The sequence below is a fragment of the Tyto alba genome, unplaced genomic scaffold (genome assembly GCF_018691265.1).
Source record: "Tyto alba isolate M040663 unplaced genomic scaffold, T.alba_DEE_v4.0 Super-Scaffold_17, whole genome shotgun sequence".
In the NCBI taxonomy this organism is placed as follows: Eukaryota; Metazoa; Chordata; class Aves; order Strigiformes; family Tytonidae; genus Tyto; species Tyto alba.
The window spans coordinates 19,829,372-19,840,548 of NW_024881279.1; the positions used below are offsets into that span (position 1 = coordinate 19,829,372).

Here is an 11,177-nt window from a genome sequence, read left to right on the forward strand (position 1 = left end):
TCCCCCAAATGCATTTTGTATCATCCCAGTGAAAAGCACCCACTGCTGAATCCTCAGGTAAGCGTCTGCCCCTCTGCGAGGGAGAGCAAACCACCCCTGGAGCAACCTTCCACCAGCCAGGCTCTGCTTGCTAGACCAGGCAAAGGCAGCTTTCTGGGGAAAATAGGAAGTTTTAATACCTTGCCCTGCTTGCATCAGGCAGCTTTGAAGAGCCCGAGCCACCCATATGTGCACACCTTACAAAATAATTCCTTAGACTTGTTAATGTTTTATTGTAGTATGAGTTTATGATGACAGCAAACCTTTCAAACTGTAGAGGGATAACACGCTTCCTTGCCATATTAAAAAATAATGTTAGCGTAGGTTTTATGTACCATAGTTTAGACTGCTGTTAAGAGGCGCTTCTTTGACAACATTCTTTTTGAGGTTTACAGAAAGCATAATAAAATATGCACGTTACATTTCAACAAACAAAAGCCATAACACAAGTTATTTGTAAGCGTGAGATCCAAACAGTATCACGATAAATCAACCTTAATGGATACCTGCAGCATCCATCCTAATGTAATTTGCCCAACAAAAGTTGTATTTAGTAGAAAAACCTGGCAGCAGCTGCGTGTTGGTGTATAAAATAAGAATGAAAGAGAGAAGGAAGCCACGTTGAAACACCGGCTGCTTTCCCGGGTGTGCACACAGACCTGCGGTACCTCCCAGCCTTCTCCTTCGCGCGGGGACACCAGCTCTCCTTGTGTCTTTCAGGGTTTGTCCACGGAACTGGGACGTTCCCCGTCGGCTTCACTACAGCCTGATTTTATCAGAGATGGCAGAAAGAAATTGAGCCCCATCTGCCCATCGTCCTCTCTGTTCTTTTCCCTTTCAGCCGTGGTTCCTTCCCCAGCGCTTCTCTCATCCCCTCCCCGTCTCCTCTAGTCGCAGCTGTTCGTGGACCGATGCATAGATTCTGAACTAAAACAAAGTTTTGGCTTTTTCAATATAACAGTTAAGGTTACCAACCCCATGAAGATGTGCTTTGAAATGTGAATTGAAACCACTCGGGCACTGGGTTCATCCGTCAGAGGCTTTGAGCTACCTTTAACTGTTTGCTCTGCCATCAGGGTTTAACTGTTTCCACCCACTGGGACGCGGAGGACAAGGAGGTTTAGCGCGTCCGTGTTCGGCCGGCCAGCCCCTGCTCAGGGGGCTGGTGCCTCGAGCCCCTCCGCGGAGAGGTACGGGGAACATGCCTCAGCTGAGGGGGAAAGGGCTGGTGAGGGCAGAGCTCAGCTCCCCCCAGCCCCCCCCTTCTGCCTGCGTGGGGTGAAGCTCTCCCCAGCTGGAGCCAGGAGAGCTCCAGCCTTCCCGAGCCTAAAGGAAGGGGCAGAGGGGAATGACCTTTAGACTCCGCAGCACCAGAGCTCTTGCCTCAGAAGAAGAGCAGCTGACTGAACCCCTGTGGGCTGACAAAACTGCGGATCCGCCCTGCTGAGCACCAATTGCTGAGTGCCTGACCCCGGGGAGCGAGCTGCCTGCCCGCGGGAGCATGGCCACAGGCAGCACACCCCGAGGTCCCTGCCCGTCACCGGGATGTGGCAGCGAGGCCAGTGCTTTGGCCTGGGGCCTGTTGGCCACGGTGGCCTGTACCCAGGGGGGCTCGGCCCTGATGGGGAGGACCCACGGTGTCTCACAGGGCCCTGCAGGAGAAGGTGCAAGGGTCAGGAGCGCGTCACCCTCCCGTGTGCACACCTCAACTTGTGCCTGCCCGCCGTGTGTCCCTGGGGGGGCACAGCTGGGTTCAGGCAGGGCGCTCAGGCAGCAGTTTGCTGCACGGAAGCTGCTTTTGGCTGCCCCCTCCTCCTTGCCCTTCCCATGCCAGGACACAGAGTGCCTGCGTCCCTCTCCAGCCTGAGCACTGGCATCACCCCGTCGGCCCCACAAGGATGCTAATTCCAGGGCTACGGCTGAAGAACAACCTCTCTGTGACCTCTGTCGTGCTGACTTCCACGTGAGTTGTATGTAATTGGTGATGTGCTAAATATGCAAAAACATGTTGGGTTTATGCAGCAATATCCATCTAGAAAAGGCTGCGGAGAACAGGATTGGCCTTGCCCACTCGGAAATCCACTGCCAAAGCCAGGAGCTACAGCAGAAACATCCCAGCATCTGCTGCTGCTTGCTCATGGAGGGAGATATCGCCATTCCCAGTCACTCTATGGGAAGAGAAAAAAACCTGAAGCAGTGGGTGATGCCTTTAGGGGATGGCACGTCCCCGCAGCCACCGGTGCCTCTTGTAGCCCCGAGGTGGCCACTGGCTGCAGGCTGGGGCTCAAGTGTCTTCCAGCTGCCTGCGTTAGAGACCAGCTCCCAACCTGTGAATTCCTGCGTGTTAAAGGAGGGTGTGAGGACAGCAGAGGAGTTTGATACAAGAGCACTGATGTGGCGTTTAGCGTCCTTTAAAGAAAGAGGATTTATTTGTGCCAGTGCGACAGCCAGTGAGGCAGCATAAAGATGCTGCTGAAGCCCCAAGCTGTGGGTCACACGCCGGTCAAACTCCTTTTCCTCTAAGCACGGGCTTCCAGCTGTTAGGCAGTACCTCGGGTGAGGGTCCCTGCGACCACTGCTGGTCCCAGGCCCCAAAGGAAGGAGCCTTTGGAGGAACTGGAGCTGCTGGTCCCCGAGCTGTGCAGGGCAGCGTGCGGGGGGGGCACAGCCCAGGATGTGCACAGCCAGAGGGTTGGGGTAGGGGAGGAGGTGGAAACGCAGAAACTCGGCTGAATGGGGTGTACTGGGCCGGCTAATGCCCTGCGGAGCTCTTGGAGGCGGTACGAGGGCCAGCGCTTGGCCGGCCTAGAGCCCCAGCGCAGCAGTTAAGCAGCGGCTGGAGCACATGCTCAGCGGTTTTGGGTGTGATACAACCCCTGAGCTACCGGGGCTCGCCGAAGACCCCGAGCCTGTATCTCCACAGCGTCGTGGCAGGCGAATTAGCCGCTGCCGCCTCCCGGGACGAGCTCCGTGGGCACCACCGTGGCGGGGGAGGCTGTTCTCACAGCGCTTGCGCCGCTGCCCCTACGGCTGCGCCGGACGCGGTCGCAGGATGCACGGCTGCTTCAAGCTCGTGCGGTGGAAGGGCTGCGCGGCTCCGGGGTGGTTTCTCCTCTCCAGCCGGGCGCAGCACCGCAGCCGGCGGGTGCGGGGGGGGGGGGGGGGTGTTAGCAGCAGCCCCCCGGCCCCCGCGCAGCCTCGCAGCGGCTGCTGGAGCCCCGCTGGCAGCGCCTCGTGCCTCCAAACGGGCCTCCCTGGCCCTGGGTTTCCTGCGAGAGCATCAATCACGCTGCGGCCCCCTGCTCTCGGGCGGCTGCGCTAGGCAGCTCGGTAGGAGCTGCGCAGTAATGCACCATCAATTAACGGCCCATTATTATAAAACGCTGCCTACTGGTTTGAAAAGACTGGAGGAGCTCTGCAGTGGGTTCTCTTGGTCTCATTCCCAGAGACCTGTCCCTCTCACCTTAGAAACAAAACGCCTCATTTTAAAAATAATTAATGGTAAACATTTAAAAAAAAAAAAAAAAAAAGTGTAATGGATCGTTTGGCCCATGCTAGATTTTGACAGCAAACGTTTAACCGAGGTTACTTTACAGTGGAGCTGCATGTGCCAGTCGGGGCTGCACAACCTCCCTGGCCCGTGGGGCTGAGCCCAATCCTGGGGGATTCTGTGCTGTGCCGGGGCTGGCACGGGTGGCACAGGACCCTCTCGGGGTGCAACTGGATTTAAATTGGTGGGCTGCTCTGGGTTGCTGTTGTGCCAGCTGGCATTGGCCCCGAGGTGGTGGGAGGATGATGGGGCAGGAGGGATGCCTGAGGCCACCATGGGGAATGGTCCTTCTCCCGTCTCCAGCTGCTCGGTGCTGGGTCTGATCCTAACGGGGACCACTTGTCCCCACGCCCGTGTAGTGTGCTCATCCTTGGAGAACCTCCAGGTGGGAAGGAGCTGAAGTCTCTCCGCACGCCATGACCCACCAGCCCATGCCACATCCCTGTCCTCACCACTCCCGGGCACTAAATATCATGCCAGCACAGCCAACCACCTCCAGATGGGGATTTCCATGGCGCTGGGACGGGCTGAGGAGAGGCACCATCCCCATCCCTCCTCTGCTCTCCAGGACTGGCTGCGGCTGGAGCTGCAGCTCCGTTTCTTTCCCTTTGCGGTGCAGCCCGAGGCCCCGGACGTGGATGTGGCACGTGTTGGTGTCTGCAGCACGGGGGGCCACGCGCCAGCGGCACAGCCGGGGTCACCACCAGCAAACCCGCTCCACGGACGGGCACAGGAACGGCTAGTGCTGCTGAGGGAGAGGGGTGCTGGAGCTGCCTTGCTCTTGGAAGGCAGAAGCATTTGGGGTTGGGTCGCCGAGTATTTCATCATGTGGTTTTATTATCTCATCCTGCAGGAGGAATTTTAAAAAGCTGAGCGGTGGCATTAGCCGCTGTCGAGCGTGGGGGGGGGGGCCCGCACAGGCATGTGGGGGCTGTTTTGAGCCCAGAGACGTTCCCGGGGCTGAGGAGTGTGTGCACACACCATAACCAAAGCCAGTGACCGTGGCGTGTCCCCCTCCGTGTCCCCCTCCGTGTCCCCCTCAGTGTGCCCCCCATGGCAGCTGGGCCTGGGAGCAGCTCTGGATTTCAGGGCTCAGGTGAGGCAGATGCTGCGTCTCTGCCCCCAGTGACTCCCAGTGACAAACTGGGCGGGGGGTCCCTTCTGTCCAGTGGTGCCAGGGAGGTGGTCCCTCCTCTTATACAGCGCTAATTACTTTTTTTCCCCCTCTTAACTACGTCCCCCCGTGCCTTTGCGGGTGGCTGGGTGCGGCGCTCTGACACCGGCCCAGCCGCAGCGGGGCTGCCCCCAGCTCCTTCCCGCCGGCACCACGGCTCAGCACTACATCTGGTACCAGGTGCTCTCTGGGTTTTACAGGGAATGACAGTGTTTCACCTCTCGCTCCCCATCAGCCTCCCTGCACTTCCCGGGAGCTCTCCCTTCCCGGCCTCCCCCTGCTGCTCACCCCTGCCTGGCCCTGGGGTGCTGGGCGTGCACCCCTGCTCGGTGGGCACCGTCCTGCTGCGCTGCACCCGCTCAACCCCCCTGTGCCTGGGTTAGAGGCAACCCTGCAGGCTGGCCCTGCCGTGCCGTGCCGTGCCGTGCCGTGCCATGCCACGGCTGTGCCATGCCACGCCATGCCATGCTGTTCCACGCCACCCCCGGGGCCCAGCCGGGTGTGGGGCTCTTTACACCCAGCTGCACCCCTGTGACCGGGAGCTGCCTGGGTCGCTGGGGACATTGTGTGGGTGCCCTGTACCCGCCCAGGGGGTCCCGCTGCCTCCCCTGCCCTGAGCAGGGGGGGGCTGTGGCTCCCCGACGGCTCGGAGCAGCCTGGGTTTGGGTGGGCACCCCAGCAGGCACCCGCCCAGCGCCGGGCACTGCTGGGCTTCGCGGGGCCGCGCCGTCGGGGCCGCAGCTCCGCTGGCTCCGCGCCGGCCGGGGGCGGGGGGGGGGGGGGGGGGGGGGGGGAGGGGTTGGTTTGGGGGCTGCGGGGAGGGGACGGGGACGGGAACGGAGCCCGACAGCGCGGCCCGGCCCGGCTCCAACGGAACGCGGCACTTGGCAAAGCGGAGGCGGGTTTGGGGGCCGGAGCGGTGACGCGGGAGCTGCGCGGGAGCTGCGCGGGGCTGCGCGGGGCTGCGCGGGGCTGCGCGCCCCCGGCTCGCGGAGGGGCGAGGGAGACGAGGCGGCTGCGGGAGAGCTGCATTTAAGGATACCATACGTCCCGGGTTATTAATTATAAAACGTAATTAAAGTAAAACTGCAGAACGTCAACATATTAAATTTAAAAGCTAATATTAAAATAGAGTTAATATTTAATAAGGTAGCCGAGCGTTACAAAGCTGTACGCCGATACTCTATATTTAACTGTGTAAAACCAGGAGAGTTTTCCCAAAGAAAAATGTATTGTTTAGCTGATTATCAAAGACTCTGTGATATATTATCCATTTCACAAAAATAATATAGATATCTTTTTAAATATAGTAATAAAAACATACTAGCGCCTTTTAAATATACTATTACTTACCACCCCTTTTCATATTGTACTATCACAGACACTTTGGAATTGGTTTAAAAGCACATCATTCATTATTCAAAGCTCATCTTTGCATATTATTCCAGCTCAAGTCTGCCAGGCTCCCTGTGAAATCGTTCACAAAATTGATAACAGCAGACACACATGCAATAAAAAGATAGCCTTGGGCAGCCCGAGTTCCCATTATGCAGATCAAGCTGCAATTTTCTCTAACAAAGCCTGCCCTGATTCAGGACTGGGTGTCACTTTATTTATTTATTTATCCTCCCCCGGTTGCCTTTTTTTTTTTTTTTTTTTCTTTCCCCTTTTTCCCCCCCTCCTTCTCTCTTTCCCCCCGCCCTCCCCGCCGGGCCGGCCGATGCGGAGCCCCGGGGACACGGTCTGGGCGCGCGCGGCCCTTCCCGGTGCCTCTGGGCGGCTCCGCACCGTTTCGCCGGGATCGTGTCAATCCCATTAGCTCCGCTCCGGGGGAGCGGCGGCTGCCGGCAGCTCCGCTCGCACCCGCCGCACCGAGCGGGGACAATCCGATGACACAACCCGGGGCCGGCGGTGGCACCGCGCGGTGTCCGTCCCCCCCCCCCCCCGGGGGGGGTGGTGGTGGGTGTTTAATTGCCGTGTTAATGATCGCCGGGCAGGGAAACACCCACACCCCCCCCCACCATCCCCGCTGCCCCCTCCGGCCGTCCCGTCGGGGCCGCCGCTCCGGGAAACTTCACCCGGCCGCTCCGCGGAGGCCGTCGGGGCCCGGCCGGACCCTGCGCCCCGGGGTGGGGAGGGGGAAAGCGAGGCGGGGGGGGGGGGGGGGGTAGGCGGGAAAGGCCCCTCCACCCCCGTTTGTCGCCGAGGAGCCGGCGGGGAGCGGGGCCGGGCGGGCTCCGGGCGGCAGCGCCGGGGGCCCGGCGGGTCGGGCCGCGCTCGCTGCCGCCGAAACGATTCGGCGCGTTGCGGTAATTGAATCCTAAAGGTTTAAAAACTAATCAAGTCCCTCCTGTCACCGCTCCGGCATCCCGGGATCGCCCTGCCAGGTGCTGATCAAATGCCATTACATTCTATTAACAGGGAAATTCTATTCCCTGTTTTCATTTCCCTTTATAAGAGGGAAACTAAGTAAATGCGGCTGAACGTTATTTAATTTTTAACGCCTTTAGTCCAATTTGGACGTGAGGGAGCGTCTGCGAGCGAGCTCGGCGGCCGCGCCGGGCTCCCGCCGCCTGGGCGCAAACGAAGCGCAAACGGAATCTCGGCCCGGGGGGGTCCCGGGGGCCGCTCCGCGCTGCCGTCGGGTCTCGCCCGCACGGCGGGGGAGGGGGCTGGGGCGGGGGCGGGGGGGGGGGCGGGCGGCGGCCCCTCACCTCCTCGGGCCCCGACGGCGCCCCCCCCCCCCCCGCCGCCACCGCGCGGCCCCATTGTTCGTGCGCCCCAGTGATGTCACCGCGGCGGCGGCGTCGGGCCCCCGCGCCCGGGCGGCGAGGCCGGTGCGGAGCGGGCGGGAGCCAATGGGAGCACAGAGGCCGGGCGGCGGCGGCCAATGGCGGCGTGGGGGGGGGGGGTGGAGGGGTGGGGGGGTGTGTGTGTGGGGGGGGGTGTGTTGGGGGGGGGCGGTGCGCACGCGGCGCGGGGCGCGCGGCGGCCCCGAGGAGATGACGGGGCGGCTGCCGGGGCGGCGCGCGCGCTCGGCAAAGTTTCGTCGCGGCGCGCGGCGGGGCCGGCCGGGCCCACGGAGCGCGGCGGAGCGGCGGCGGCGGCGGCGGCGGCGGCGGCTTTATAGCGGGCGCGGAGGGGAGCGCGGCGGCGGCGGCGGAGGAGGAGGAGGAAGAGGAGGATGGATCCGCCGGCGGGCGCGCAGGGCCAGCACCAGCACCAGCACGAGCCCATCAGCTTCGGCATCGACCAGATCCTCAACAGCCCCGAGCAGGACAGCGCTCCCCCGCCGCCCCCCCGGGGCCCCGACGGCGCGACCTTCCTGGGCGGCCCCGGCGGCCGCGGCGGCGCGCCCTACCCGGCCCTGCCGGCCCCCTTCCCCGCCATCGCCGCGCCCTTCGAGGACTCGGGATCTTACAGTGTGAACCTCAGCCTGGCGCCGGCCGGCGTGATCCGGGTGCCGGCGCACAGGCCCATCCCCGGGGCCGTGCCGCCGCCCATCTCCAGCGCCATCCCGGCCATGCCCGCCGTGCCCAGCCTGGGCAGCCTCAACTTCCCCTGGATGGAGAGCAGCAGGCGCTTCGTCAAGGACCGGTTCACAGGTAAGGCGCCGGGGCGGAGCGGGAGAGCCGCGCCGCGCCCCCGCGACCCCCCACCCCACCCCCCGCAGGCACCAACCCCCCCCCCCCGGCAACGAACGGAAAGGCGAACAAAAACCAGAAAACGAAATAATGCTAGTAACGGTAATAAGAATAAAAGCAAAGGCGGCCCGCTGGATGGTTCCCTCCCCCGCGCTCGCAGCCATCCGCAAAACCCTTCTCCTCCCGGCGCGGGGCTGGCGGCGGGGCGCCCCGGGGGGGGCCCCGGGCCCCGCTCGCCTCCGCACCCCTTCGGCGGAGCGGGGCATCGGGGCATCGGGGAGCCGCGGTCCCTCCGCGGGGGCGGCGGGCGGCCGTCGGGCAGAGCCGCGGCGCCGGGGGGGGGGGGGGGGGGGCGGCCGGCACGGTGCGGGCGGGGGGCTGACCCCTCTGCTTCCCACCCGGGCAGCGGCGGCGGCGCTGACGCCCTTCACGGTGACGAGGCGGATCGGGCACCCCTACCAGAACCGGACTCCGCCGAAGCGCAAGAAGCCGCGGACCTCCTTCTCCCGGGTGCAGATCTGCGAGCTGGAGAAGCGCTTCCACCGTCAGAAGTACCTGGCCTCGGCCGAGCGCGCTGCCCTCGCCAAGTCCCTCAAGATGACGGACGCCCAGGTGAAGACCTGGTTCCAGAACCGGCGCACCAAGTGGCGGTGAGTTCCGCGCCCCCGGGGCCGCCCCGTCCCGCCGGGGCTCCCCGCCCGCCGCCCCCAGGGAGCCCCGGCTCAGGCCGGGATCGCACCCCTCGCCGGCTGCCGGCAGCGAATCGGCTGGGAGTGACGTTTTATTATTATAATCGTTTTCCCGTTATTATTACTGTTAGTTATTTTTATCTTTTTAATAGTCCCCCATTCGGAAAACGGGGGGGATTATTCGTAAAAACGAAGGATTATTCGAAAAAGCGGGGAATTATTCGAAAAGGAACAAAAACCAAAAGGGGGAATGTTGGGAAAGCGGGGGAGTGTTCGGAAGCGGGGGATCGCCGCGAAGCGGGGGGGGTTCCCGCCGCCCCGATCCCTCCGTTCCGGGCAGAGCGGCTGCCGGGCGCCCGGCGGTGCGCGGCCCCGGTCCCGCGGAGCCCCGGGCGGTCCCGCGGAGCCCCAGGCCGTTCCGCGGAGCCCCGGGCTGAGCGTGTGTGTGTCCCCCCCCCCCCCCCGGCAGGCGGCAGACGGCGGAGGAGCGGGAGGCCGAGCGGCAGCAGGCGAGCCGGCTGATGCTGCAGCTGCAGCACGACGCCTTCCAGAAGTCGCTGAACGAGTCGATCCAGCCCGACCCGCTGTGCCTGCACAACTCGTCGCTGTTCGCGCTGCAGAACCTGCAGCCCTGGGAGGAGGAAAGCGCCAAGATCCCCCCGGTCACTTCCCTCGTCTGAGCCCGGCAGCCCGGGCACGCAGCGGACTCGCCCGCGGAGCTCGGCCGGTGGCTGCCCCCGGGGCCGCGGATCGCCCCAGACGGGGCGGGCGCGGAGGCGGCGAGCGGCGCCCGCGGGGCCGGGACCGGGACCGGGATCGGGATCGGGGCCGGGGCAGCCCCGGCGCTTCCCCGAGGCTGGCGCGGAGCGGAGCCGCCGGGCGCTGCCGTCGCGGGGCCCCGCGCTCCGCTTGTATATTCGTGTCGATGTTCCACTAGGAAGGGAAATATGTCACTTTTTGTAAGAAGTGTTAATAATTTAATTTATTTATGCATCGAGATTTTGGGCACTATTAATATGGAGTTATATAAAACCTCGATTATTTATATCGAAATCTAAACATAGGTATTTTGTGTTGGCTTTGGAACAAAAGGCTATTTTTTTTTCCTGTTCTGAGGATAGTCTAAAGAAAAAAAAAAATTACCTACCTATCACTTAGCGAAGGGGACTAAGTGGAGCCGGTGATGACTCATTAGCTTAGGAAACCCTATTAAGCTGAAAAGCGGTAGCTTCCATATGTCCCAGGTGAAGTTAATGTCAGCTGTAATTTATTCACCGTAGTAATAAGGGCTCCTTTCAGGCACCACACACTCGGTTTTGTCCTCACCTTTCCAGCCGATGAGCTTTAGCGCACCGAAACAGCACCCGCACCCTCTACTTTCGCCACCGGCTCTAGAGAAAGCGCCTTATGTTTCATAATAAAGAAGATTTGGGGTTGACACAGACCATGTATAATACTTTGTACTTGCCGAGACGTGTAAATAAACGTTTTCTTTAAAAACGCCTCTCCGCTCCCTGCCTGCCGCCGCGCCGGGGAAGAGCCGAGCCCGGGGCCGGGCAGCAGCCGGGGGATCGCCGCCGTCCTTCCGCGGAGCCGGGGGTGAGGGGCCGGCCGGGGAGCGGGGGCTCCCGGGGGCTCCGCCGGGGCGGGGGGGGGGGCCCGGCCCAGCCCCTGCTTTGGGGCCACCGTGGGAGCGAGCGGCCGGGCCGGCCGGCGTGGGGCTCGCCGCTTCCCCGCTGCCATGCTCCGCCGGTCCCCGGTAATTTTTTTCCCCCCCTCGACCCGCGATACCCACGCGGCTCCCTGAAGGAGCCCAACGGTTTTCGTTTTCTCCGCGTTTGCTGCGCGCACCCGCGTGGGCAGCAGGCCGGCGTGGGGCCGTTGGCCGTGGCCCGCCGAGGGGCCGGCTGCCTGCTGCTCTCCCGCGGCAGAGTTCGTTTAACGACGCGGGTGGTTTTTTTTTTTTTTTTTTTTTAAAGAACGAATTCCCGTTGTTCTGCGGGTCTGGGTGACGGCTCTTCGAGCAGCCGCGGGGTAAGATGCAAAAATGACATTTTTAGAAACGAACGACGATTCCTGCG

At 62.6% G+C, this 11,177-nt stretch overlaps 1 protein-coding gene across 1 annotated transcript; it reads left to right on the forward strand.

Annotated features, from left to right (window-relative positions):
* The first annotated feature begins 7,909 nt into the window (after positions 1-7,909).
* On the forward strand, positions 7,910-10,599 carry TLX3 (T cell leukemia homeobox 3). The gene is made up of 3 exons (XM_042790197.1): positions 7,910-8,368; positions 8,814-9,057; positions 9,566-10,599. Exons 1-3 carry the CDS (start codon positions 7,948-7,950, stop codon positions 9,774-9,776), a joined length of 876 nt encoding a protein of 291 aa, XP_042646131.1. The 5' UTR covers positions 7,910-7,947; the 3' UTR covers positions 9,777-10,599.
* The last annotated feature ends 578 nt before the right edge of the window (positions 10,600-11,177 follow it).

What these genes read in the sequence shown, in the direction of transcription:
- TLX3 (XM_042790197.1), top strand. Translation starts at nt 7,948, where the DNA reads ATGGATCCGCCGGCGGGCGCGCAGGGCCAGCACCAGCACCAGCACGAG. An exon ending in CGTCAAGGACCGGTTCACAG is followed by an intron (nt 8,369 to 8,813) that starts GTAAGGCGCCGG and finishes CCACCCGGGCAG; the next exon opens with CGGCGGCGGCGCTGACGCCC. An exon ending in AACCGGCGCACCAAGTGGCG is followed by an intron (nt 9,058 to 9,565) that starts GTGAGTTCCGCG and finishes CCCCCCCGGCAG; the next exon opens with GCGGCAGACGGCGGAGGAGC.